We start from the raw sequence: 26,956 nt of genomic DNA, 5'->3' as shown, positions 1-26,956 counted from the left end.
AGCCCTCTGCGCAGCGAGTAAACGCTCTCGGGTTACCGGGAGTGTCGAACCGTCAACAACTGGGCTGGCAGGTTGCGCTGGCGCAGCGGCCACGGCAGGGAAAGCGGAAACCACAACTTCAGTTTTTTTCTCCGGCATCTTGTCATCTGTAAACAGTGTCCCAAACATAGTATAATTTAAAGACACATCTGAGTCACTCTTACGCGCCTGCGCGTGAGTGACAGCACAAATGGGGAAAATGTGGGCATTACAGCCTGAGGAGAATCCAATATTTCAAGTGCAGGAGTTACCTTACCTCCTGCAATGTCATTTCCCATTAAGAAAACTATACCACGTATGGGTCATGCTGGGCACACAGCAACAGGGAAAAATCCAGTAATCAACTTTGATTGTATGTGTACATTGTGTACGGGCCGGGGCACGTAACCCATTTCAATGCCAAATAATATCGATCCATACCCACACGCTGATTGGTCGGAAAATGGCAGGGCAGATACCAGAATCACTGACTGGGAACCTCCAGTCGTAGTACAGATGTAGCACTGAATTTCAGACTCCAGCTTACAGCTTCCTGCCTACGACCTGCCAAAGACCAGTATAGAGGAATGTTAAGCCCTCCCACTATTTTCCAAGAGGGCGTTGCCAGATTTTCAATTTCAGGTTTTAACCAGGAGATGGCGCTTCATTCACAAATACAGAAAGACAAGTTTCATGGACTTTCAGTTGTATTTTGAAGAGCATTTGAACACATCAATATTTTAGATCAACTAAAGTATATCTAATCTTGTAATTCAATAATATATAGTCTTTATATATTAAATAATCATAATGTAAATGTTTACATTACACTTCTTTATTTGTTATGCTCATACTTTAACCTTTACAATCGTTTGCTTTAATATGCAGTATATTTTTTGTATATTTTTGTGTTTGCTTCCTCCTGCTCCCTTTCGGACACATACTGTATGATTTATTATTATTATTAATATGAATATATTATTAAGATAAGATGTTACTTTATTGATTGAACATTTTAGTTTAGAATGTGCTGTCCCACGGTAATTCAGAAGGCTCACAGGTCACATTCCGACCATTATTTAAAACAATAGGTGCTTTGACACCGTCTACAGTTTGATTTGTATAGAGGGAGCTCTGTCAGTTTTCGAATGACCCATTTGCTTTCGGGGAGCCCTATTTTTCAGAGCACATCCTGCTACTAAAAATGTCACACGCACGCTCTGTTGAATGGCGCAGCAGCGCGGATGCGATCAATTGCTATAAAAACACTCTTCTACTAATACAGACGGTGTCACTATGCCGGCGGATGTGGCCGTGGTTGAAGCCTCTCCAGGATCCGCATCGGCAGGCCTCTTCCTCGGTGTGGAGCTGTCAAGCTCGACCCTAACGCCGCTTGCAGCCGGCCAACTAAAAGTTGTTTTCCGTTCACGTTGTCATTTTTAGACTCCTTCGCTTCTTTGCTTGTGAATCCAAAAGCTGTGACGCTTGGCTGTTTTCGTTTTGCCATATTTTTTATTACAAAGCCAGAGTTAAAAAAATATCAATATGAACATTTCAAATACCGCGCCGGCATCACCGCCATAACCATAGCAACGTAAGTAAGAATGCAGCGCCGCCACGTACAGATGGCAACACCCAGACATATTCACAAATATAAAACAAATATTCAGAAACTGTAATGAACAATAACTATTATTTATTTCAAGAACTGTTATTTACAGAAACTCAACCTTTCTAATCTGTGTGACACAAATATGCACGATTGTTTTGGGCTCCCCCTATTTATCTCAAAATCGGCCTTCAGGGGAGCTCCCTCCCTCCCCCTAGCTCCCCCCCATTTCGAACAGTGTCTATGGTTGAATGGCCAGCGATTAGGTGCGGCGCATTTATCATAGGTGATCAGAGCTAACTGCCTGCCGTCAGATTTCATTTAAAAAACAGATCTGATTTTAAGACTATTTCTGCGCTCATAAAGAATGATAAGAATAAGAATAATGCGTATTGAACTGGTTTGATTAATTAGTGAGTTTATTTAACACTAAAACCGCCAATCGGGTCAATTTGTGTGATGTGTGCAATGTAACTTTTTTTCAATAAAATATTAAAGTCTCCCAGTCCGTGACTTTTCCTGAAAGTGTGTTATGTAGCACCCTATGTTGTTAAAAATTGCATTCTAATGGCGGGATTTGACGGGTTTAGGTAGGCCTATACAAAAACCTCTGGCGGTTCTAGTGTTAAGGTAATTAGGTACAGTAGAAGCCCTTTTTTATCAGTAACGAATTTAGCAGTTGAACATAAAAGTCAACTAACTGAGGGTCACTTGCAATGACAGTGTTGTGTCTAACTGTAAGCTTGTCACTCAGAGTAACCTACCGTTAATTTAGCTGCTGGAGAAGAAAGATCAAGGGGGGAGGGGGGAAAAGACTCGTGGTTGATGGGCCATTAGTTGTGTAAATACACAGCTGAGAGCTGCCGTTTCATTCAGACTGTTTAAAAAACGGTAACAACGGACTATTTTTCTTAGCGGATGCATGTCAATTTAAATCAATACATACAACTATTTTTTAAATCAATAAAAACATTTTCTAAATCCATAAAAGCATTTCAATTAATATTGGGAGTCATGTCGTTACTTTGTTGAGAATGTGGCCATGTAATAAGCGGGATAATTTGCAGTGACTTGTTCCTTATGGGGAAAATAACACCCTTCATCCAGATGAGGATGTCTCCGCTACGCTTTGGGATCCTGATCGACCGACGAAGCTCCATTTAAAATATACATATTTTTGGTGAATTACTGAGTTTAGGCACGTTAATAACGTTTTAATGAAGTTTAATACAGTATATTCATATGTGTCAGTGATTTCATGTCAATTCGGCGAACATAAACATAAATGATCATGGTGAAGATGATGATTAAATTAGGATTAAAAATCGAGAGCCGGGCTGCATTTCTTCCCGTTCGTTTTTTTCGAATAAAAAAATTATTTTGTTAAATAACAACATGGTGATGTTTTGTAAATGATTACATGTCTCTTATTTAGCACAGTAGTATGATATCCGTGACATATGGATCTTAACAAAGTTCCGCTGTACATCCAGCGTACTGTATCTGACTTTATTTCACATGAGCTCCAGTATGGAACCCCACTGCACCCCCCGGTGGATCAATGATCCATTGCAGCTGGCTTCATTATAATTACATTTATCCATCACAGGGGCGGTCTCAAATCAAGCTGGAGGTTTTCCCTTGAGCGAGGGCAGATCACGTACCAATCACGGCCCTCGCGTTTCAAACTGTCTGAAATGAATCGCTACATCTGTATGCGGATGGGTCTCTGATCATCCGACTCACCTGTTAAAGATATCAATCCCTATACACATATATATATATACTGTATATATACAAAAGGCTTAAAGCAGGGATCTATTTCTTCATCTTTGTCAGAGGAAGAAATATTGGGTGACTCCGCATTAATTAAACCAATGCCTTTCGGCCGGGTCATGCTTGGTGGCTGCTCCTTACGTTTAAGAATCGTGCAGTTAGCAATAACATGTCCAGACTGATGACAATAGTAGCACTCTCTCTCCTCTTTATTTACAGTGAAAGCTTTCGCTGGCTGACCAACAGGTGCACCGGGCATACGGCGAGGTCTCTCGGCAACAACCGGAGAGAACACCGATGTATGCGTCAGCACGTATTCGTCAGCCAGTACAGCAGTTGCGGAGAGAGACTGTAATTTCTGTTTGTTTATATATCCCACAATGCGGTCAGGCAACCCCCTTTTTAAATTCTTCCATGAGAATTAATTATTTAAAAGCAGAGTACTCTGCGGCGTTACACGAGTCAATCCACTTTGTAAATAACATCCCCTTCTCCCTGTCCAACTCAACGTGTTTGATTAGAACCCTTTCTGTGGTTCCTAAACTTCTGCCGATAAGCTTCGGGAACTAGCTCGTACACCCTAAGTATGGCACGCTTCACCAGGTCGTAACTTAGACTGTCCTCTAACGAAAGAGCAGCAACTGCCTCTTGAGCTCTCCCGTGAAGCTTACACTGTACTAACAGCGCCCATGCTTCAGCCGGCCACTGTAGTGCCGCCGCAATGCGTTCAAACGCACCAAAATATGCATCCACTTCAGTCTCGCGGAAAACTGGCACTAATGCTATATTTTTCCCTACATTGAAGGCAGTTGGATGAGAAGGAAGTGGAAAGGATTGCCAACAACACCGGATGCGCGCAGTTCGGAGTCTAGCTCCATCTGTCGTATCCGGATCCGGACTTCCTTATCTGCTTCGATTTTTCTTATCTCTAACTGAAAGTGCCTGTCTTGCTCCCTGTCTTTAGCTTCCAACTGAAGTTGCCTGTCTTTAGCTTCCAACTGAAGTCGGGCAAGGCGGAATTTAAGTTTATTCCCTTCCCGGGAATCTGTACTGCCAACAGGAGAGGGTGGACATTTGCGAGGCGGCATGAGCGGTGCTTCACTCGGCTCGCCCCCCTCGCTGCCATCACTCTTTTCTTGGGTAAATGTAAACTCCGCCGCCTGCCTCTGACTTAACGGGTCTTCAGTTAAAGCGTTAGACCCTGGGAGCTCAGCGGGTACAGCCAGTACTAGTAATTCCCTTCTCACCATCTCATCCCCTACCAATGCCTTCAACTCTTCTTTTAACATCTGCCGACTTACCACAAGACTGAAGTGCAGCGCTATCTCTATCAAATTGTCCTTCTTACACCGGTCCAGCTCCTCATAGGACAGCCAAACTAAGAACGACTCTAAGGCGAAGGACGCCATTCTCGGGTGTACTGCCCACACGTATTACAAAAAAGATGTGTTGCTATAACACAACCAACTATAACCCCAGGAATTCTGTTAAAAATATCCCGGACACGAGCCCCCACGTGTTACGTTCCCGACTGGACTAGGGGAAAGGAAGGGAAGCGACAAGACCAGAGTGGAATTGGGAATAATTATAGGTGGTTTTATTATACCAGCTGGGCAAACAAAATGGCAGGCAGGCAGCCTGGAACAAACAAAAAAAGGCCAAAAAGGCGCAAGTTTATATAAACGACCCAACAAAGGGAGGACTCTAAAAAGGAATCTGTGTACATACACTAAATAAGAAAGAAAAAAAAACCTCACGGTACACGTGGTACAACTGAAAATGAGGAAGGCAGCACCCACACAGCTGCAGCTGATCAACAGGTGCTAATCACCTGGGTCTAAGCTAATACGTTACACAAATCTAACAGCTGATCAACATGTGCTAATCACCTGGGTCTAAGCTCACAATTATAAACACGACACAACACGAGGCACAACACACTACTTGCACTCTGCTAAGTAGTCTACGGATTACAGGGGAGCTAATAGCTTAAACACCACAAGAAAAGTATCAAGAGGCTAGAGGCGTCTGTCTCCCAACACAGAGCCTCTCGAATGATCTCCGTTCCCAGCCTTTGTACTCCTCCCCCGGAAGACGTGCCGGAAGAGGGCGGGGATTGGATGACGTCTATCCAATCACCGGTTCGGATGTCGCGAGGGCGGGACGACCAGTGGCATCAGAGGAAGGCATTATTAGCATTAGCACAGCGCAGAAACGCAGAGAGACTAACTTATGGCAACACAAAATAAAACGTGGGAGCGGTTGAGATGAGGAGGTGTCGGCGTTCTGGCAATTTACTCGGAAGGCTTCAGTAGAAGCTGCTGGGAGTCCCAGCAGCTTCTGAAGCCAGTCCCCAACTCCGGGGACTTCCGGCCGGGGACTTGGGGTGGAAGTATACGCCGTGAAGTTGTTGGGGCCTGCCAGTAAACCCAAAGCAGAAGAAGAAGAAGAAGAAGAAGAAGTGACGTCAGCGGCTTCATTTGCCTAATCCACCCCCAGGAACTTATTGCGGTGTGAACGCGATCTGCTTTAGTTCATCAGAGCTAAAAGAGTTCTCATGAACTATTGTGGGAAAAGAACTTGGTGTGAAGGCCCCTATTGTCTATATCAGAAGATGAGTTAATCTCATGTAGCCTTATCTGCACACAAACCGAACAAATGTTGCATATACATTTGAATTTGATCTGATAGCATTAAGTCAGTCATTGAAGACAAATGAAACGCGATCACATTAATTGTGATCTTACATCCATCAGTCAGTTTCTAGCGAATGTATCCTTTGTTGAGGCTTCTTGTTTTTTGCCAAGCAGTGGGACGCAGAAACCAGAATTCTGACACTGCGCTTGGACATGTTGTGATCTGGCTCAGCCAATCAGTGGAAACAAACTCATTGATTGAGGCTCTGCTCATGCTCCAACACTGAGCAAACTGGGCATCTCTTCAGTTAATCACATTAAAATGATTTTGTTGCACCCTGCACTCAACCTAGTAACACCATTTCCCTCGACAATCCCTTAAAAATGGAAGTGGAGCTGTCAGATAGCTCGCCCAATTACTCGCATACCAACATGCAGCGTTAGTTTTATTTATTTCCCTCTAGCTTGTTTGACTCGACAGTTTTAAATCATTTGATGTCTTTGATGTTTATAAATACACTTTTTTTTGGGGGGTTATTTTTTCAGTTTAACATCACGAAACTGATGAGCAGGCTAGATGTGTCGTAGGGTTTTTGGTGCGTGCAGTTTACAAAGCAAGTAAGCACTGTACAGTAAATCAAAGTAGAGTAATGTTACACACCTGCATTTGCATATCCATCAGTTAAAAAGGTTTAATGGTACACATATATTTCTTAATAGCAGATAATGTCTAATACTTTCTTAATAACATAAATATGGTGATTAAGACCATGAGATGCAGATGAAATGTGTAGAAGAGCTAGTGATTGGACCTTGAGTTAAGATTTTTATCAGGCAAATTATGATATTTTATAGAAATAGTCCATTGCTGCAAAGCCAGTTTTATGATCAATGATTAGACAATTGCTCTTCATACATGAAAATGCACACACTAGTGTTTGAATGTAGGCTCAAATGATAAGCACACTGAATTAGTTTTCTCAATGAGTTTTCTATGCCAAGGCTGAGCAGGACTCTTCCCCCCCCCCCCCCTTCCCCTTCTTGTGAGGTTAATGCGTTGCCTCCCTGAACTCGCTCTCTCACCTTCCTTTCAATTTTTTCGTCGGAGTTGTCGATCAATGGCTTCTGTTGCCTTCATATTTGCGGCGTGACCAGCCTCTGGTGTCGCTGGAGAATAGGAAAAGGAACACCCATGAATAATTTACGCCAAGCTGGAATATGTAAACGGGTAAACAGAGAAACAAGAAACAAAATGCAAACAATTGCAGCAGCTTGCATGAATTAATTGCCCGTGTTGGAGCTCTCTGCCCTTCATGACTGATTCAGGGTCAGCGGGCCATGGGGATTTTTGAAGCAGGATAAGTGAGGGAACTGATGGTGGGCCGGGCTGACGTGGGAGCATAATTGCATTACAATTACGTGCATTTGTTTGCTCATTCCGTTTACCTACTGAAGCTTAATCGTAGCACACACTGTTATCCTGTCTCACTCTCCGCCATAGCAGCAATGTTGAATCAACATCGTGCACCTCAAAAAGTCAGTAATAGCTAAGTATTGCAGTAATTGGACTGTTCATTAGAGAGACGCTGGCGAGGCAGTTTGCTGTGATGTCGAATCTTGTGTAATGAGGTTTCTGCACATTATTATTTTATTGAACCGCTGTGAAACATCAATGTGGTAAAGTAATCAAATTAATCCGTTGAATTAGAACAATTGGTTCAAAGTAGATTGTGTTGGCTACAGTCCTTTATGCTAGTAACCAGCAGGATGATGTGTTGAAGTAACTTTCAGAGTGAAGGGCATAGGATCAGGAGATAGGACGTGACAGAGGAGCCACATTTGAAGTTGTCACCGAGTCCCAGGAGGGACGACATGGGCCCGAGACGAATCGCGGCTCAGCTGGCTCCCTGGCATGCTCCTATAAGTCGCCTGATCATAATAGCTCGGGCTCCAGTACAGGGTGGAGGTGGTTTGTCATCAGGCCTGGCCCCAGCCGGAGCACTGACTCCCCGACACGAGGGGAATTTATCACTGTACACAGTGATAAGACAAGGCTATTATTGTTTCTGTCCTCCTCCTATTCTCCTCCTTCCTCGTTTGTTTGGAATGCATAACCCCTTCCTCTTCTTCTGAGTTCCCCCCGCTCCCTTGTCCTTTCCTCTGCCCTCTTAACCATCTTTTTAAAAATCTTTTATTACACCTTCTTTCTGCTCCCTCCTTTGCAACCTATCGCCTTCGTCCATTTATCTTCCTTTCAGCTGATATTATCAGGAAAGTAATGGCTCCTTTGGTCGATGATAATCAGGTACTCGGTGGAGGATAATGACCACACCAGGGTATCTACACGGAAACAAAATTCAGGTATTAATCGCTGCTGACGTGTCAGATGGCTGCTGGGAGTGATGAGAGGAACAGGGAGAGCAAAGGGAGAACATATGAAAAGGTGTGTAGGAAGAGCTAGTGCACAGAATGAGGTGGCAAGAAAAGAAAGGGAAGTGGAGGAGTGTTTGTGAGGGAGACCAAAGGGAGATGATAAACAGAGGCAGGTTATTCAGGAGTCAGTCTTGTCTTTAGTATTTTGAAGTTTCCAAAATACAATTTGTCTCTTTCTTTTAGCGAGTCATACCTAAACTCTCCATTTTCCTCATCTTAAATCCTCTTATTTTTTCTGACACCTCTGTGTCTCCGTCTTCTTGTTCCCACACAAAAAAGTTCTTTGCTCTGTCATTTGTATTTTATATCCAGCTCACAGCTTTCACTGCCCGAGACTCAAAGTCTGGGCATCGACTCTCAAGATAATATAGTGTACTTTCTTTTTGGGATGCAGACCTGGTGCAGGCTGCTCTCTCATTGTCTCCCTGTGCAGTGCCTCAGCTGTCAGGAGCCCAGAAGATGGATGAATTATTTCAGAAAGGTCTCCTCCGGCGCTGGTACCTCATTTCGATGCTCTGTTCTGCTCCGACTCTTGCTAACATCGTGACACGTTAGCCTAGCACCAAGGCCCTTTTTGTTTATTTGTTTACAAATGTATGCTAATGAGCGAGGGGGGCTCAGGAAGTGTGCAACCGCTGCATGCTCACTCTAATTCCCTCCCCGGTGACACATCAGCTGTGACAGTTGTGCCTCTGCAGCGGCTCAGAGTAGCCCCCCCTTATCACCTGCGCTGTGATTGGGGCAGCCGCTTCTGGTGTGTGTGTGTGTGTGTGTGTGTGTGTGTGTGTGTGTGTGTGTGTGTGTGTGTGTGTGTGTGTGTGTGTGTGTGTGTGTGTGTGTGTGTGTGTGTGTGTGTGTGTGTGTGTGTGTGTGTGTGTGTGTGTGTGTGTGTGTGTGTGTGTGTGTGTGTGTGTGTGTGTGTGTGTGTGTGTGTGTGTGTGTGTGTGTGTGTGTGTGTGTGTACAATATCCAGGCATGGGCATAATTAATACCCTGGAGACTGAGAACTCTGGACCCTTTTAGATTGTATGTGTGTTTGCACAGTCACGTGTGGGGACTCGCCTCCCTTATGGGGACAAAATGGAGGTCCCCATGAGGGGAATCATTAATTTTAGGGTGAAGACTTGGTTAGGTTTAGGTTAAGGGTTAGGCATGTGTTGGTTAAGGTTAGGATAAGTCTCCAGGAAATGCATGTAAGTCAATGTAATGTCCCCTGAAGTGATGTGTACATGGTGTGTGTCAGTGTCGGGTGTAACGTGTTACAAAAGTAACGGAGTTACAGTAATGTATATTTTACTGTAACGCATTACTAATGAAATTTGGGTAATACACTACCCTTTACAATTCTCAGTAACGCAGTTACAACTCATTTTAACCCAAAATGAAATGGTGTTTTGTTTTTTAAGAATTCACTAACATCGTGAGATATTCCGACACCAGAGAAAAATTGTGCCGGTAGATTAGTAAACCTGGTGTTTACGTAATCAGTCAGGCTGATCTTGATGAGCCTCAACTGGGTGTTCTTTTCCCCATAATGACCAAGTCGCTGCACATTATCCCGCTTATTACATGGCCAGATACTAAACAACTAAGGAATCAACTCCCAATATTAATTGAAATGAATGCAGTGAAAACACTGCAGAGCCCATACCGTGTTCCTTTTAGTGTTTACTTATTGTCCGTCTTCTTCTGTTCATTTATCTGACGTCCAGCTCTCCGTCTTTTACCCTCTTTTACTTTCTCTTTCTTGATCCTCCTTAACAACGGAATTGGCCAATCAGAATCGAGTATTCAGCTAAGCCTTGTAATAAAAGGTGTTAGTAGCCTTAAGGGCCTACACAGTTGCTGCACTAAACTACATTTTAGCATTTAAAATACCTAGCCATTATTTTGCGGTTATTTGGGTGAAAGTAACTCAAAAGTAATATAAAAGTAGTGTAACTCATTACATTTCAGAGACAGTAATATTGTAATGTAACTTATTACTTAAAAAAGACAGTAATATGTAATGTATTACATTTTGGAAGTAACTTGCCCAACACTGGTGTGTGTTTTAAATTCCATCCACTTTAGGTGCTGCCGTTCATCTCTCCCTCTTGTCTATCTCCAAAAGAGGCTCAGGATGCAGCTTCAGCCTGAGCCTCTTTTTGAGATGTTTTTTAGCCGTTGACCATGATGGAAATGTTTCCCTTTTTTACTCTTGTCTCCATGGCAACCCAGAGTAGGGCAAAAGCAGACCGTATAGGCCTCTGGACAGCCGGTGAAGTTCACAGAGGCCTCGGGCAGTAAGCAGCAGCAGGAGGAGATGGGGAGAGGCAGACAGCCATTTAGAGGTGAGCGGAGCGAGTGGGCTGGCAGACTGCAGAGGGATCAGACTGCTTTGCTCCGCAGCGTATGGCCAAATACCAACTAGGTGGGAGATTGACAGAAAAAAACTCTGCTTTTTTTTCATTTTGAACTGTTTGCCAATATGGCCTTATGGCCCCTAAAAAAAAAAATCCCAAGCTCAGTCAACAACATAAAGCAAGATATCAATAATGGAGTCCTCAATATTTACTATCACTCAGTACACTATATAGATTTTCTTCAGAAATATCATTCACAATGATTGCTCTAGGATTTCCTAGGCTCTGTTCAGCTGCCAACGTTGAGATGAGTGAAAAAACCCAAGAGCTGGTAATGTTGATTTAAGTTTCAAGTATAGAGCAAGTGGGATAAACCTCTCTGGAGCACAGATGGTGTGCGCAGTAGGCACATCCTGGCTTTCACAGCTTCCATTGTGGATGTAATATATATATTGATTACTTAATGACACCCTGACCCTTTAAATGTTCACATTGCGTTGAGTAGAGATAAATATGTATAAATGGACAGACAGATATTGTCTTTTATATTTCATACACGTGCATAAACACACTTACTACCCTTTGAATGCAGCACACTATACTCAAAGTGTTGTCCATTCCCACACCTTATCTGCTCTGCTATGCTGATGTTCAATTGATTCCATTACATTGGATTGAAAACAATACCCTCTGAGTATCAGTGTGTGTGCATCCGACCTCTGCAGCTCATCCAGAATGCAACCTTCCTACATTTTCCCACACCACACCGCTCCTCCGCTCACTTCACTGGCTTCCAGTAACTGCTAGAATCCACTTCAAGACACTGGTACTTGCGTACCATAATGCGAATGGATCTGGCCCATCCTACATCCAGGACGTGGTTAAACCGTACACCCCAGTGCGTGCACTTCGCTCTGCATCGGCCAAACAGCTCGCTGCACCCTCACTGCGAGGGCGACCCAAGTTCCCATCAGCAAGAACACGTAGGTTTGCTATCCTGGCTCCAAAATGGTGGAATGAGCTCCTCATTGACATCAGGACAGCAGATAGCTTGCACATCTTCCGGCGCAGACTGAAAACTCATCTCTTTTGACTCCACTTCGAGCGATATAATTACTAACAAAGAATTGCTAACAGAGCACTTATATACTAATAAAGCACTGGCTTATCGAAAGCCAGTTGAGTAGCACTTGAAATGTTTTAGCTCTATGAAACCTGATGTACTTATATGATTCTGTTTTCCTCAAGTTTGTATCTTGTTGGTCGAATGCACTTATTGTAAGTCGCTTTGGATAAAAGCGTCAGATAAATGCAATGTAATGTAATGTGCATCTTCTGCGTGTGTGTTCATAGCCTAACATGCAATAAGGTCATTCCATTTTCTTTCGGGCTGTGTTAATCTTTGACTGCACCAGGCCTCGGGGTTCAGATTTTATGTTTGTCTACACCAAAAGCGTTGTTATTTGAATTGTCCTAAGTGGCAGCTTTAGTGGACTGTTAGTGGAGTGCAAAACATGACCACAGCTCTGAGGAGAGAGGATGGAATAGAGGAAGACACTGAGACCTTTTTGCCCCTGACCCATATTCCAGCACATTAGGCATCTCTGCAATCCCTCTCTCTTTCTGCCTTATACACCCACAGGCATACAGGCTTACATGTTCTGCCTCTGTATCCCCCCCCCCCACCTTTAATTTATCTCTGTCCCTCATAAGTCTTTCCTTGCCCCTCTCTTTTCTCTATTTATCTCATCTCCTTATCCTTGTTATGCTTCTTTTTTTCTTTTCTTAATGCAATCCTGCTTTCTTAAGCAGGCTGTGTTGTTAGAGCTAAATTAAAGGCCAGGCAGTGCAGCACTCGGCTCTATTCATCAGTTTCACAGCAGCCCACCACTCTGCTTCATTACTGACTGGCTAATGGCGTAGATCAGTGCAGTTTATTTGCTATAATTAGCTAGATCCATTTAGCAAGCATGGCCCCGGTGAAGCCTGGTACACTTGTGCTGCCCCCTGCCACGCCACCCTGCACCTGTGTGTGTGCACACGCTTGGCTGTTGCCCCAAAACGTGTCATTAAGAAAACTATACTGGCCCATCAGTTTGACATCCTCCATTTCCCTATGTCAACCAGGTCTTATAAAGTCATGCCTGAATGCAGAGTAAAAAGCCTTGTAAAACTTTATATCCCCTGCCCTAGTAAAAAGTATATTGAAAATACATTAGAGCAGGGGGAAATAGGGATAGAGGGAATGAGTGAGTGGCTAAGTCAATCAGGTAATGGCCGACTGAGTAATACGGGATTAAATGGGCGAAAATGCGAGGAAATGGTAGGCTGTCACCATGTGGGTCTGCCCTCTCCTTTACTTCTCTCTCACAGACTCTCGTCCTTGCATCCCACTTCACTTCCTCCAACAGTCTCCACCAGTCTCCTCCTTGACTTCCAGCTTAATCTCCTCCCCCGCACCCTCTTGCGTTCTACTCCCCTTGCACCCCGTCCACCCCTCTTGCCAAATCTCCCCGACTCTCTTGCGCTCTAAAAAGCTCCTTGTTTCGTCGTCCTATGCCATTTTAATCTTGTCCCCTGATGGTGGCAGTAGAGGAGACGGGTGTATTTTAATATTCTCCTGTGCTGCTGGTGCTAGCTTAAGGGCAGTACGGCCTACGTCACTAAAGTAGAGTCACATAGAACTCACTGAGAAGATCGCCCCTGTCAATAATTTACACAGAGCATGATGTTCCTTGAACTTAATTTTTTTCGAGAATTCTTTCATACCTTATTTCCTGCCTTTACGTTTAATCCCTGATTGGAGTTTCTTCGATTGTCAGTACCTATTCGTCATTTCCAATCACCAACAGTATTCAATTGTAAACTTGCTCACCGTTGCAAAAATCTCCTTCAAGCGGCTAATCAGTATGACGCCACAAGGTCAAGTGGTCTATTAGTTGTTAAACTACATATTAGAACAGGATAGGTGCGTAAGCTAAGCAACTTTGATTGAAATACGGTTGCAGGGCTAGAGGTTGTTGTTGATGTTGTTCCAGCATCACAGCTGGCCTCCTGGGAATTGAATGTGTTAAAGAAAAAGAAAATGTGCACTCTGCGAAAGCTTAAGCAGGCAGAACCACCTTGGCAGTGAGGAAGGTCAGGGGCAGGTAGCCAACGTGAGCCCCGCAAGCATGTACAGCTCAGTAAAACAGTGCTTTAAAGAAATACATGTGTTCATCAAACCTAGAGAAGCAACAGCAGGGTCACTCTTTGTTCAGCTAAGAAAAAAAAGAGGACAAAAAGGAAGAAGCTACCACCACATGGTCAACAAACTAAAAAGATCAAGCGTACAGTGTATATACGTTAGACCTAGTCTCATGAATCTGGATCTTTGATGCTGCATGCAGACCTCTGGGGGAGAATTTGAAGTAAACGGCATGAAGTCATCCATCAGGCCTGCCTTGTGTCAAAGGAACAGGCGAGTGGTAGCTGTGTGGGAGTATTTTCTTGCACAAATGAGGCCCTGTGATGTTGTGCTTCATTTGAATGTGGGAGTCTTCTCAAGCATTGTTGCTGACCAGTTTTCATTTTTCATATGGTTATCTCTAACAAGGGTAGTGTCACTACAACTCTCTTTATATTGTTCAAATACATTTATAAATCCTGGATTCAATACAACACATCATATTTGTTGTAGTATTCAGATATTGATAACATTTTGTGATACAAAAATCATATCACTTCCTAATATGACAATAGCACACAATTGAATGTGTTTCTGAAATGATTATACGATGAGTCAATCAACAGAAATACAATCCACATTTCTTATAATAAAAGTAATTCAAGGTTGCAACCCTAGAAATATGTACTGTGAATGTTAATGTTTTTACCGTGTTTTGTAAAATGTTGTGGTTATCCGTAACCATGAAGCTTCTTTCTCTTGTGCTCTGTTGTCCTCGATTAGCGCCGAGCATTAAGAGTGCTTGACTGCGCCTTTTCAAAGGACACCATGCTGGAACCTCTCTTGAGATAAAACTGGCAAATGAATTGTGAAAATGGCCGTTGGTGTTGTTCTGTAACCACTTTGAGCTTCTCCGTTTGACTGTGTGATATTATGTACCCTGTTTACCAGAGGGCCATTACGCCGAGCTGAACCTGAGGGCTCCTAACAGATTATTAGTATCTAATGTGTTATGACTGGACTTTGTCACATGGGTTTAAAGTGAAGATGTCTTACTTAACCACCACATTTGTATGTCCATCTTCTATAATGTTCATTGTTCTCCTAATTTTTGTTCTTAGTGCCCTTCATCTGCGTTCCTGCAGCTCCATTTGAACACTTCTTTGATTCTGCGATTAGCATTCCACTGTATCACCATTCTGTCTATCACTTAACATATAGCGGAGCATCGGCTTGCACTGAAACCCACTGCTTGTTGTCAGTCTTTTGCAAATATAAAATGAGACGCAGAGATACAACACACACTCATGCATGTATTGTATGCATACACACACTGAAACACACTGATACATATGAATTGGCAAACGTACGGCTGAGATGAGAGCTCTGTCAGCTGCACTTCGTTGAAATTAGAGTTTAGAATATCATATCGTTTGGAAAGGCAGCCAGACAAGGTGAACTTATTACTCATTTTTCAAATGAAGAGGAAGCTGGAGAAAGTTCACCCCCCCCAATCCTCGTCTCTATCTAGAGATTACTTTGACATCAACCTTGGATAAGACTCCTGTTTATTGTAGTTTTTAATACAATCCGTCACACACTCCAAAAAGCGGTCTCTATCTGTGTCCTCTAGAGGTTATAGAACTTGCTCTCCTCCATATTATCTGCACGGTAAATAGTGCTGTAGTTTCTGAAGCGGGGGGACAGATTAGGCAGAACATGAGACAGGAGTGATTAGTATTCCTCTTGGTTTCCTGCGGGTGGCGACGCTCGTAGTCGATTGGCTTCCATTAACCTGCCAGTGTGCTCTTCATTACTTCATTAGAGGCGGCGTGGAGGCTGGAGAAAGTCCGTCACAGTCCAGGGACTGAGCCCTGAATCGCTGCTGCTCTCCACGGCCGGCAGACCCCCCCCCCCCCCTCTCTAGGCTTCTTCTCTCTCTGTGTGTGTGTGTGTGTGTGTGTGTGTGTGTGTGTGTGTGTGTGTGTGTGTGTGTGTGTGTGTGTGTGTGTGTGTGTGTGTGTGTGTGTGTGTGTGTGTGTGTGTGTGTGTGTGTGTGTGTGTGTGTGTGTGTGTGTGTGTGTGTGTGTGTGTGTGTGTGTGTGTGTGTGTGTGTGTGTGTGTGTGTGTGTGTGAATGCCTGCAGTGAAACTTGTTCTTTCAGTCCTTTTTTGACTTTGTGTTAGTGAGTTATGTATTTCAATGCATGTTGGTTACTTTAGAGAACAGCTGTTTTAAGTGTAGGATAAAGCAACCAACCTCATTTGTATAGTTGATTTAAGACTAAATATCTCCTCACAAATGCTACCAGTACCTTTCATGGTGCAATGTTTCAAATAAGGTATTTTAAAGCACTATCATGAAGTAGTACAAGCTATATATAGACACACATACATAGTTTAAGGAATGGTTTGAAATGCATGAGTCTGAGTTGATCTACTCTCAAGTTGGACCAATGAGAGCAGAGCTGAATGGCGTCTATCCAATACTTTCATATTCGGGACAGAGCATGCATCTATGTTAAGGAAAGACAAAAAATCAACATCAATTTTTCACATGTGTTAATTTAATTCAGCAGAACTAAAACTGAGTAAACTATGTATGCTAAAGTGCAATAAACTAATCCAAAAAACAATGTTTTCCCAAAAGCTACTGTACTGTATACAATTAGGGGAAGAAGCTTTCCTGCCAACAGGGGACTTTATTAACGAGTCATTGAAATTAAAGCACCATCTCTGTAAGCATGTGTACACCCATGCATTATTACATTCATACACACACTCACTCACATGCAGAACAAATATTGTTTAAGAGTGTTAAGGAATGTGTTGACGAAGAAGATTTGAACCTTTATCCTCACGCACACTTCTACAAAATTGCTTTGCCGTTCTCATTTTCATCCCCTTTTGGGAATGTTATAGAATTTATTATAAGAATATTAGCAGTCAATGTTATTCCATTTCTTATCAAACATTTATCCATATAAAGAGACTGCACCAAATGAGAACTACTGATTTAAAATGTAACGATATAATGATATAAGTAGCTGCAGCAAACATTTTCTTCTTTTCACTTTATTCAATAAGGCCCTTTTCCTGCGGCTCTGCATAGGGTGCAGAGATGCAGTTTGTACTTTTAGTGCTTAAGAAGTCTTATTCTCTGAGCAAAGAAGTTCACTCAAACATTGTTCTCCTTAGACTTCAAAAGACAATGCTTGAGGGACTTGAAGAAGAAGAGGGAATGATTTGAAAGTGAATTCTTTGTAGAAGTTTTTCTCCTAATTTTGGCTGAATACTTTGTCATCTTGAGGATGTTTTCAGGTGATTTTCTTTCCAAAAAACTCTAATGCTGTAAAACTTTCTCTCTCTTTGTTGAGTGTAACAGTACCCATACTGCTTAAATATTTTCTTGCATACGGAGTACAATGCATTCCTTCTCCTTATTGTATTTAAAAGTAGAGATCTTTACAAGATTGATTTAAAGGCCCTTTTTATCCATAAGATGTATTTGAACCATGTTATCTTGGAATGTGGGTCATTTGCTGTTTCACTTTTGAAGTTGTCACTCATTTCACTTCCAAGTAGTCCTACATGTGTATGTTCTGCATGCTCATTCATATTTAAGGTAAATTCTTACATAAAAGAGGTGAGGAGAGGGCCCCCCCCTCTCTCACCTGGCTGCTGCAGCGTTGTCTCCTCGGATACACGGTTTAGGGGAGATGTGACGCCCATTGACTCATGCAGTGAGTCATGCAGTGTGTCATGCAGTGTTTACTCAAAGGAAGAACACAAATAAACATATGGAAGTGAAAGATCAACTGCAACATGTAAACAAAAATGGATTTGTTGTTTGGGCTATTTGTTATATCCTAAATGAAGATTTATATTCGTCAGTATAATCTTTGTTATTTTTTTTAGATCAAGATGGAATTCATGACTAAGCGCCTTCAAACACTTTTTACTCAGAAATATATGAAATCTCCATCTACAAATTAACTTAAGTCACATAGTCAGATCTAAAGTCAGGAGCTGAAGTTCCCTGCTATTTTTGGCTTGACAATTGCAGGAAAGCCAGGCTTGAAGTGAGACGAAGTTGAATACGGCTACTTTTTGGTGCTCTTTGATCGGGGGAGCTTTGATATGCCCTGAAGGCCGTTCTTAGTCTGTCCGTGTCGTCTGACAGCTTTCGGCAAGGTTCCTGCTTGTTCGACAAGGAAATGGCACTCACTGAAAGCCTCCTCGACTTATATTGCTTGGTGTTATCCTTTTTTTTCAGTTTTCTTTTGGAGTTGCGATGACCTTTCCAGTCCACGCTCAGAAAGTCAGAGCACGTATAACACAATTTATCCTTTCACAATCTGATAGAGAAATGTAAAAAAGTAATACTTACAACTTTTGCAAAATGACAGGAAACCGGGGGACGATTATCAAAGCTCAAACATCTGTCAGGTGGTTCAGGAGATCCTCCCCTGGCACTTTAAAAAAGAAAAGAAAAAGAGCTCTATTTGTCTATTTACAAGTACTCAAAATGACTTTTGATGATGAAAATGATTGTGAAGAGTTTAAACGGCAGGCCATGAGTTGAGAATCTGTACACTCTCTCCGCTTTATTTATTGATCAAAAGTTGATAAGATCAGATCAATGGAGATTTTTTAAAATTGTTTTGAAATCTGACATTGAAAAGAGAATGGAGGGAGACATGCGAGATGATATTAAAACAAATGAGGAAAATGTATCACAAAGAAGAATATTGCTGGGCACTTCCTCTGGGATGCAGATGGAAGTTGTACAAAGTTTAGCTGTTGCTACTTTTTTATTGAGTTTTTTTCATTGTTTTTCGATCGTCTCCTATCTGACACTTGACGTGAATGATGAGTGAGCATGATCCTATCTGTCTTTCCTCTTCTCCTTGACTGCTTCAATCTCTACACACACACACACACACACACACACACACACACACACACACACACACACACACACACACACACACACACACACACACACACACACACACACACACACACACACACACACACACACACACACACACACACCACTATCGTCTTTCACAAACAACTATAATCTAATAGAACATTATAATAGTGTATGTGAAAAGAGGATAGTAGTATGTGTGTAATCGGTAAACAATGTATGTAAGACAGAATAATAACATATAAGAGGCAATAGTATTTTATGTTAATAACAATAGTCATACAGTATGTAAAACAGAATAGCAGTGAATGAAAGGCCGAATAATTGCTTATGAGATAATTGACTATGTGTATAAAACAGAATGATTGGGTGTGTGCATAAGAATAGTTATGAGTGTGAGAGAGTATGATTGAAAAGGAAGTGAGTTTGATTGAAAAGGAAGTTGGACTAAATTCTAAGTTCCTGATTGGCTAAGTTTTTTGTTTGAAGGACACTGCCCAAGAAAGATAGTAGAATGCTACTAATTTTCCCTATGCAACCTGAAGAGTAAAAGGGTCAAGTCCGTCAGAAAGCAATGACTGTAAGGATTAGTATTAACTAATATTGTGTTGATGTGATGACATTTGGAGATGTTTAAACTCAATGAGAAAATGTGTTAGCATTCGCGCTAGCGTTAGCATACACGCTAGCGTTAGCCATAGTAGCCTGTAGTGCAGGGTTCCCCAATTATATTTACCAAAGGGCCAATTTTGTTATGTGTCACTAAAAGTTGTTTTACACTATGTGCAGATGTTACCTCTATTATAATTGTTGTAGTAGTGGCAGTAGTAATTAAACAAACCCTGTGTTGAGAGTAAAGGAAAAATGCATCCTTGAAACAAAATTAGACCGAAATCAAACATTTATTAACAATAATAATAAATAAATGCTTTAACAAATACAAATGATTTTGCTGTGGTCTGATGGGGCATAACAATAAAACAAAAATAAAAAACAACAGAGTGAACTCTGATCAAATAGTCAGACAGGTCCACATCCAATTCAGCAAACACTGTAACACACACACACACACACACACACACACACACACACACACACACACACACACACACACACACACACACACACACACACACACACACACACACACACACACACACACACACACACACACACACACACACACACACACACACACACACACACACACACACACACACACACACACACTGGGAAAGACAGGAAGACAGAGAGAGAGTTTCAGTTAGTTACTTTTATAATGTCGTACCAAAATACACCACATTATTAGTTTTAACATTTTTAAATATGTGTACCAAATAATATCAGGCTGTAAATAACAAATAGTATTGTTTTTTTTTTACTTTATTTGTAATATATTATTTTAATGTTGTATTCAATTTAACCAGTTTGTGGGCTGTTGTTAAAAGCCCTACATTATCCAAAGTTTTTTCTCTATCATAATAATAATTTGTTTTTAATTACGCTGCGTAGCATTTTATTTAGGAAATGAATGTATATATAAAATATAACTATAAAATGGTTATTTTTGTCTTAATAATTATTATACCACAATAGAATTGACAAATTGCAAAAATAAATTTATGTTGTTCACTCACCAATCAGTGAGAGAAGTTAGAGCGGCGGGATGAGGCAACCTGTCTGATGTTGGGCTTGTATTCTGTTGTGGCAATCCTGAGGCACTGTCCAAGATGTGCACTGGAGAGTCTGTTCCTGTCCTGGCTTTTGATAGCATTCATTGAAGAAAATCCTGATTCGCAGATGTATGTTGAGGGGAACATTGTGAGTAGGAACATAGCAATAGCTCTGGTGTTTTTGAAACGAGCTTGGGGAACCACGTTGATCCAAAAGTCACACACTGGTGCGTCCTTGTGTTGAGCTTTCAGCAACTCAGAGCTTCCCATCTCTAAGACCTCCATCTGAAGAGCTCCCTATTCTATGGAAGGCACCAGCCTTTTGGCCTCTCCAGTCCACTGCCCGTCTGCTGACACAGAGAACGGCTGTCTGAGGAAGAGGAGGATGTCAAGTGAGATTTTAGGGGAGCTTTCAAATCGCTCCTTGAAGTTTTCTGCCAGTTTTGACACAAAATCCTTCATTACTGGATCTTCCGGCATTTCATTCTTCTCGCAGTGCTCACGCAGACATGGAAAGTGCAGCTTCCTCCCATGAATATCTCTCTCCAAAAGGTGCAGCTTTGACCGAAAAGCTTCAACCGCCTCGTACATCTCAGCAACAGTGTGGTTCTTGCCTTGCAGCTGCAGGTTAAGGTGATTTAACATGAGACATGATGTCACACAAAAAATGAACATCTGCTATCACCTTGGTGTCAGTTAAAAAGCTCAAAAACTCATGGGCTTTTTGGCTCTGCAGGCTTGATAAGAACGACACCAGTTCATCACGCAGGTCGCACACCCTCTCCAACACACGGCCCTTGCTCAGCCAGCAAACATCGTTGTGTAGTAAGAGATCCTTGTGTTCAGATGACATTTCCTCTAGCAACGATCTAAAAAGGCGATGCTGCAGACTAGAGCTCTCACGCACAAAGTTAACCAGTCTCGTCACAGTATCCATCGTTTCTTTCATTTTTCCACACAGTTTTGCGCACAACACTGATTTGTGAATGATGCAGTGAAATGTCAGAAGCGCCGGGTTAACGGCGGAAAGCCTGCTTACCAAGCCTTTGTGCTTTCCAACCATCGACGGAGCCCCGTCCGTTACAACAGAGACGATTTGACTCACATTCAAACCATTCTTTTCGAAGAACTGTGTCAGCTCGTGGAAGATTATTTCCCCGGTCGTGCTCCCGGGCAGAGTAAGCAAACACAGCAGCTCTTCCCGGAATATCTTCCCATCAAAAAATCGTACGAACAGACAGCTGTTCCATGTCGGTTCGGTCACAGGAGGAGTCTATGGCTAAGGATATAGCCTCTGCTTTCTTCAAATCCGTGAGTAGACTGGAAAAACACTCCTCCGCTAAAACCTCTACTCTTCTGGTTGCCGTGTTAGCCGACAGCGGCACCTGCTTTAATAGCTCTACAACCGTTTTTTGTTGTTTTTCATCATGATTTAAAACTTCATGAGCCATGTCTATCGCACACCGTTTAATTAACTCAGCATCAGCAAACGGCTTCTTGGCTCTAGCAAGCGTCCAAGAGACGTGCAATGTGCCGATGTTGTTTTCGACATTGTGGAAACAGAGTGCTTGTATGATGCAAGCATACCTGCTATCTTTTGTGTGCGCTGGTCGGATTTCTCTGGATAGTTAGCATTAAAACTGGCAGCATGAATAGAGGTGAAGTGCCGCTTCAGGTTGTCTGATTTGATTACAGCTACATTCTGCATGCAAATCAAACAAGTCGGTTTAGCATTGACGTGGTCCGGTAAAAAAAAACAATACTTCTCAGTCCAGTCAGTTTTGAACTGACGGTTCTCCTGGTCTACCTTCCTCTTCTTAGCGAATTCCATCCTGGGTTTGAGTTATCCACGGCCCGTTAGTGTCATGTTGGTCAATCGCTGGGCTGGGATGACAGGCGGCTAGCTGGCGAGCTATTGTTTATATGTGTTTGCCGCTATTCCAGGTGGTGACGAGTAAGTCAAGCGCGCGAAGCACGTCTTGCATATGCACGCGATAAGGTCATGGGTCAGGTTTACGAGTGTCGACGGAGGTCAAAAATAAAGCGAAACCGCGGACATTTTATTTTATGTTTTTATGTTATAACAAGTGAATGCCAGTAGATCAGCGCGGGCCATGCATTTGCCTCTCCGGCCCGCGGGCCGCTAATTAGGGTTGGCTGCTGTAGTGTATGCTTATTGCACAGCTAGTGTAAATAACCCCATTTGTGTGTTCTGTGAGACTGAAGGGGATGTTGCATTGTTTTTGTTGCTTTCGTTGTAGTTTTATATACGTCTTAAATTTAATTTAGGTTAACTTCCTCTTTTATTTAGATGCTTTTATTTTGAAGGCGAGTTTACGCTGTTGACAGGAAGTTGTTCAGCGAAAAGAAATATCTTCTACATTTAAAGACGGAGAAAGTAAAGAATACAGTGTATGTTTAAATGTTAGCGACCCTGACGATGCACAATGTTGGTATTTACTATAATATAACATTGTAGGTTGTGTCCTAATTTGTTTATAAACTGTTTTGTAGCTTTGCTGTCTGTTTACAGTTAACTGTTGGTAGTAGCTAAAGTGATTATAATACGGATTGAGCCTAAATGTATTTGTTATGTTTGTGTCTTTATAGCTCTTACGTTGACTCTGGAGTTTCAATACATTCAAAATCATCAGTAAAGTCTTTGACCATATTTCGGAGGGATATGCTACAGCTAGCATTAGCTATATTAACCTTGTTTACACTTAGCGGTCCTCAGTGTTAATCTGTGTATGTTACCCTTGCATGTATGAGATAATGAAGTGCCTTGTATCTTCTTTTTTTATAGTTTCACTCCGTTTGAATGTCAGTGGAGTGCAAATAAGTCAATAAAGGAGCATGGCTGCTGATTCCTGGCTCTCAAAAGAGTTTGGCTGGCTGTTTAATCTATGTTCACACTGAGACAGTACAACACATAGAGAGAACAGTACACCTATTGTGTAAGTACATACAAGCAGGTCACACACTATGATCACAAATACATTACATCTGTTACAAATCTGTTTTTATTAAGAAGCATACAGGCTGCACATGTGTTCTCAGCCTTGGAGAAACTTGACATGTTTTGGGATGTCTGAACCTCTCTTTAGTGGTTTAATAAAACATATATTTCAACGTGTGCCTACTTTGTTCATGTTCTGTTGAGGTTAATTTCAGTAGTTGTGTGCTATAATGTATTTACAAAGTGTGAAGAGGAGGCAACTTTAGAATAGGGAACCTGTTCAGGTCAATTAGAGTCAAACTATTAGCTCTTTGGTTATGAACAAGACTTCACTTTAAAATAGGGAACATATTCTTAGATAGAAATATTAACACTTATAGTTTCATGTCTTGTTACATAAGAATAGATCCTATTTGTTAAGTGTTATTATGGGAGAATTACTATTCTTGTGGTACTAACATATTAAGACCAAACAACTTCCTTATTTGCAATAAATAAACACTAATTAGAGGGTTATTGAGGAAAAACTCTCAACTAATGGCTTATTACTTGTAGAATATGGTCATGTAGAACAAGGCATTAATAAGTGTTTTATAATGACTAATAAAGAGCCAATATACTGCTAATATGCATGTTAATTAACAACTAGTTGATGGTGAATTTGTGTACCTTTTAATATAAAGTGTTACCAAAAGTTCTTATTGCTGCTCAAATTTAGCTAGCAGTGCTCTGAGCAGCTACAGGCTTTGTTTTCAAGGCTGTAAACCAGGCAAGGAATGAATATTTAAACTGGCTTCCTGTTGGATCAACCTGACTTCCTTTTAAAGTATAGTCTCTCACAACCAGTACAATGTCCTCTCACATAAACTGTCATAAGCTCTCAAAAACACAAGCATTGTCTTTCACATACACTATCATTCTCTCTCACACACACTATCATTCTCTCTCACACACACACACACACTACAGTTCCTCTCTCACACACACTATCATTCTCTCTCACACACTACTATACCCTCATACATACTACAATTCCTCTCCCACATAGACTATCATTCTCTCACATACAGTGTTCTATCTTGCATACACTAGTACTAGAGTATTATATTGTAGTATGATTTTGTCTGTAAGTGGGAATAATAGTGTTTATAAGAAAGTACAGTTTGGTATGTAAGTAAGTCTGATTTATGGACCAGACAAAATTGTGTGAAAGAGGGTATGATTGTGCGTGTAAAAGTGTTTAGCAATATGTATAAAATATAGTTAAAATAGTTTAATGGTGTATGTGTGAGATTCTGATATTGTTTGTAAGACCAAGTATAAGTTGAGCACGCACACAAAACCCCCGTCTAATTCAGCCCACTCAGACTCATTGTCAAGGGGACATATTGGAAAACCATTAGCTTTCATTATGCTTTATAGCTGCCCATACTGTCTTTGAATCAGTGTGTGTGTGTGTGTGTGTGTGTGTGTGTGTGTGTGTGTGTGTGTGTGTGTGTGTGTGTGTGTGTGTGTGTGTGTGTGTGTGTGTGTGTGTGTGTGTGTGTGTGTGTGTGTGTGTGTGTGTGTGTGTGTGTGTGTGTGTGTGTGTGTGTGTGTGTGTGTGTGTGTGTGTGTGTGTGTGTGTGTGTGTGTGTGTGTGTGTGTGTGTGTGTGTGTGTGTGTGTGTGTGTGTGTGTGGCTGTATGCATGCATGTGTGTACACTATAGCTACCCTCTGTAATGAACCACTTTCACTGTAATGCATATGGGACACCACAAAGATCTCCCCCTTCCTCCCTCTTTCTTTTTATGGGGGAGTCAATGGCACAGGCGCCACCTTTTATGGCAGCCTATCGGAGCCGTAGCAATGTTGTGTATTCAGAAGCCATGTTGGCCAAATGGGATCCAATGCTCTGCAGTAGAAATAAGAAGAGATTGTCGTGAATGGGATATGGATTCCCTTTATATGAAGTCCTCGTAGAGGTACAACACCTTTATAGAAAACCTTATGAGTATCCGTTGGCTCCTTGTAACTCCAAATAACCAGACGCTCATAAAGTGCTGAATATCCTGTTACTGCTCCATATTGAATTGAGCTCTGTTTTGATTATCCATGATACCGTGTGTGTATGTATGTGCGTGTGTTAGGCTGGCAGCACAAAGCAATTTTGACCATATTCTCTGTGACGGACACACACACCGAAAACACTTTCACACACACACACACACACACACACACACACACACACACACACACACACACACACACACACACACACACACACACACGTAATGAGTGGATTTAAATTCCGGATTGTTCTCTCCCGGCCAAGGCAACTGTCATCACTGTGCAGCAAAACTCCCATAATCCATCTGTGGCATGACAGCATCCTAACAGCTCCACTTCGCAGCAAGAAAAGCTATTCTTTTATATCTCTCCATTTCACGATCTCTTCCTTTTCTTCTCCCATATTTACTCCACCCTATTCACATTTCCCCTCTGGACTGGTTTTTATTCTTCTCTCTTGTGTCTGCTCGCTTTTCCAATTACAGTTTTTTCCACTTAATCTCCTTTTCCTCTGGAAACTTTTATCTGGGTTTGATTACACAAGGGAGGCTCAGTTGGAAGAAAATGTGTGATAGCTCCAAATGGTTGTTGACCATCATGACGATGGTAATAAAGATATTCCTAATAACAATTATGTTACAGAGATGAGAATGATGCTGTTAATGATGATAATCAAAATGGAGATAAGGATGATGAAAATGAGAGATGATGGCGGCGACAATAGGGATGATAACGATGCTTGCTGGCTTTCTAAGCGGTGTTCATGTTTTCACCTTGTCCCAGATGGAGAGAGACAGACGGAGGGGACGGACGCCAGCCGGAAGAGGGACACTCGCTCCTCCGCCGGCCACCACAAGAGCGAGGACACCAGTGACAGTAGGGAGGACGATGCTGCAGTGAGTCTCTCTTTATGGCTGTCTTTCTTTGTTTTTGTTTCTCCGCTCTGGGCCGAATGTTAATGCAATGTCACAACCTAAGCACACACATCTTTCCTAGGAAGCAACAATAGGGGTTTATTGCTCATGGAGGAGCTCATCAGGCTCCAACAGTCACGGCCTGCTTCTTAATCATCATCAGAAACACAGGGCTCCTTTCTCTGTGCCCCCCCTGATTAATGCTCCAACACGGTCCCCTCTCTATAATTGGAAGGAAAAAAAAGTATAATTCACTTTAAAACAGATACAGGTTAAGGTGTATATGCGTTTTGCTGATACAGGTGGGGAACATTGCAGAATTTGTAATCAGATTTTATTGTTTTGAAACCTTTTGCTCATTAATACCCATCTACAGTTTGGCCTCCTGACCCCATCCCCTGCCTTGAATATGAGTAATGTTTTCAGCTCAGGCAGACTTAAA

At 42.0% G+C, this 26,956-nt stretch overlaps 1 protein-coding gene across 1 annotated transcript in view; it reads left to right on the top strand.

Moving 5' to 3' along the window:
• Positions 1–26,956, top strand: part of b4galnt4a (beta-1,4-N-acetyl-galactosaminyl transferase 4a) — a 164,195-nt gene that overhangs the window by 38,238 nt on the left and 99,001 nt on the right. Inside the window, exon 2 of the mRNA XM_079682839.1 lies at positions 26,384–26,496. Coding sequence (XP_079538965.1) covers positions 26,384–26,496 — 113 coding nt within the window. The remainder of the gene's footprint in view (positions 1–26,383; positions 26,497–26,956) is intronic.

Source organism: Notothenia rossii (assembly GCF_949606895.1).
Source record: "Notothenia rossii genome assembly, chromosome: 5".
NCBI lineage: Eukaryota > Metazoa > Chordata > Actinopteri > Perciformes > Nototheniidae > Notothenia > Notothenia rossii.
The sequence above is the reverse complement of the archived record's forward strand: the minus strand, read 5'-3'. Positions and strand labels throughout refer to the sequence as shown.